At 36.1% G+C, this 1,837-nt stretch overlaps 1 protein-coding gene across 1 annotated transcript; it reads right to left on the reverse strand.

Moving 5' to 3' along the window:
• Nucleotides 1-499: 499 nt before the first annotated feature.
• On the reverse strand, nt 500-1,441 carry LOC141052198 (olfactory receptor 6Q1-like). Its single transcript, XM_073549416.1, has one exon. The coding sequence runs from the start codon at nt 1,439-1,441 to the stop codon at nt 500-502; it is 942 nt and encodes a 313-aa protein (XP_073405517.1).
• Nucleotides 1,442-1,837: the final 396 nt, after the last annotated feature.

Consider the following 1,837-nt stretch of genomic DNA (forward strand, 5'->3'; position numbering starts at 1 on the left):
TATATTACTAGATGATTTATTTCTTCTTATAAAGTCAGACCATTTGTTGATTAAGTAATACATTGGATGGACACAAACTGTGGGCCAATCTCACCCACAGTGTAACGCGCTCCAGATTCACGGCCTGCCCTGATCAGAGTCGAAATATGGAGCTTTGCAGTGTTTCTAAAGATGTTAAAAAATGTAAAGAATTTGTTATGATACTATTACTAACCTTTTTTAAGGAATAGGAAAGCCCTATATTGATGAGGATGCAGATGCGGCACATGATGCCAGAGAAAAGACTGGACAGTTACCAGCAGGGTGGTTGGAGAGGTGAGCGGCGACTTATTAGGGTTTTTGTGTTTTTTACACCATACATTTATTATGCTCTGGGTTTTTAATACACTCAAGAGCATCATAAGGGCATTCAGATCCATTTTGGGGAAAAAATTAGGTCAAGCCTGCAATGCTGAATCCCAAGCAATCCACTCATTACTAGTGATGGCTATTGGCAATTTTAGAGGCCCAACTTAGACACCTTTGGTTTCTTAAACATTTTTTGTAATGCCTGCCTTACATCCTTATTTCTAAGAGTATAAATGATGGGATTGAGCATGGGTGTGACAATGGAATATAAAACAGATATAATCTTGTTTGTGGAAAAAGGAGAAGCTGATTTGACTCGGATATATGTAAAACTCATGCTTCCGTAGTAGATACAAACTACGGCCAAGTGAGATGTGCACGTGGAGAACACCTTGTAACGCCCTTTGGAAGAAGGCATCTTCAAAACTGTCCATGCTATGCAAAAGTATGAGATGAAGATGACTAACATTGAGCTTATAAGAACAAACGCAGATACAATAAGGTCTACAATTTCTTTCAACTTAACGTTCCCACAAGCCAATTTCAATAATGGAGAAGCATCACAAAAGTAATGGTCAATTTGATTTGGCCCACAGAAGTCCAGTTGTGTCAGGAACAAGACTGGAAGGACTGGAGTAAAGAGTCCAGTTAACCAAGAAACAATAAGTAGACATATAACATACTTATCTTGCATTATGATTGTGTATCTTAGAGGATTACAGATAGCTACATAACGGTCATAGGCCATAGCGGCAAGAAGATAACATTCAGAAGCCCCCAAAAACGTGAAAATAAAAAGCTGAGTGACGCAGCCGACATAGGATATCTCCTCATTTCCTGCCATGATGTTGGCCAACAAATTGGGGAGCGTTGTACTGATATACCAAACTTCCAAGAAGGAAAGGTTTCCTAAGAAAATATACATTGGTTTCCATAGTTTGGGGTCTTGCAAAACCAGTGCAAGAATTGCCAAGTTCTCTAAGACTGTTAAGATGTAAACTAAAAGAAATAAAGAAAAGCTGGTTTTCTGGCAATGAGGACAACTTGAAAATCCAGCAAGGAGGAATGTAATCCCTTTGGTTCTGTTGAACATTATACATAAATCTTTAAAAATGGATGTAGAAAATGTTATCTTGAGGACTTCAGTTTATGGGAAATAAATAACTATGTTTAGCATTGAAAATAATAGAAAAATGTGTATGGAAAGAAAATTCAAATTTTTTTCTAAAATTTTTGGATGTATTATATTGATCATGAATCATCTGTTTGTTATAAGAACAAAATTAGCAAAGTAAGGTCATGACTTAAAGGATCTTTACAGACAAAACGAAGACATTAGATGAATTTGAAAGGGTAGAGAATGACACAGATGTTTAAAAAATTTCAAATAGATAATCTGTGTTTAATGGTTCAATTCTTAAAGGTGTTCTCCAAGAAACTAAAAATATGACCTTCATAACATAATTCAAACAGCAGTCCATCATAATCA

This window comes from Dendrobates tinctorius, unplaced genomic scaffold (assembly GCF_039654945.1).
Source record: "Dendrobates tinctorius isolate UK_male_01 unplaced genomic scaffold, ASM3965494v1 ptg000158l, whole genome shotgun sequence".
Lineage (NCBI taxonomy): Eukaryota > Metazoa > Chordata > Amphibia > Anura > Dendrobatidae > Dendrobates > Dendrobates tinctorius.

What these genes read in the sequence shown, in the direction of transcription:
- LOC141052198 (XM_073549416.1), bottom strand. Translation starts at nt 1,441, where the DNA reads ATGTTCAACAGAACCAAAGGGATTACATTCCTCCTTGCTGGATTTTCA.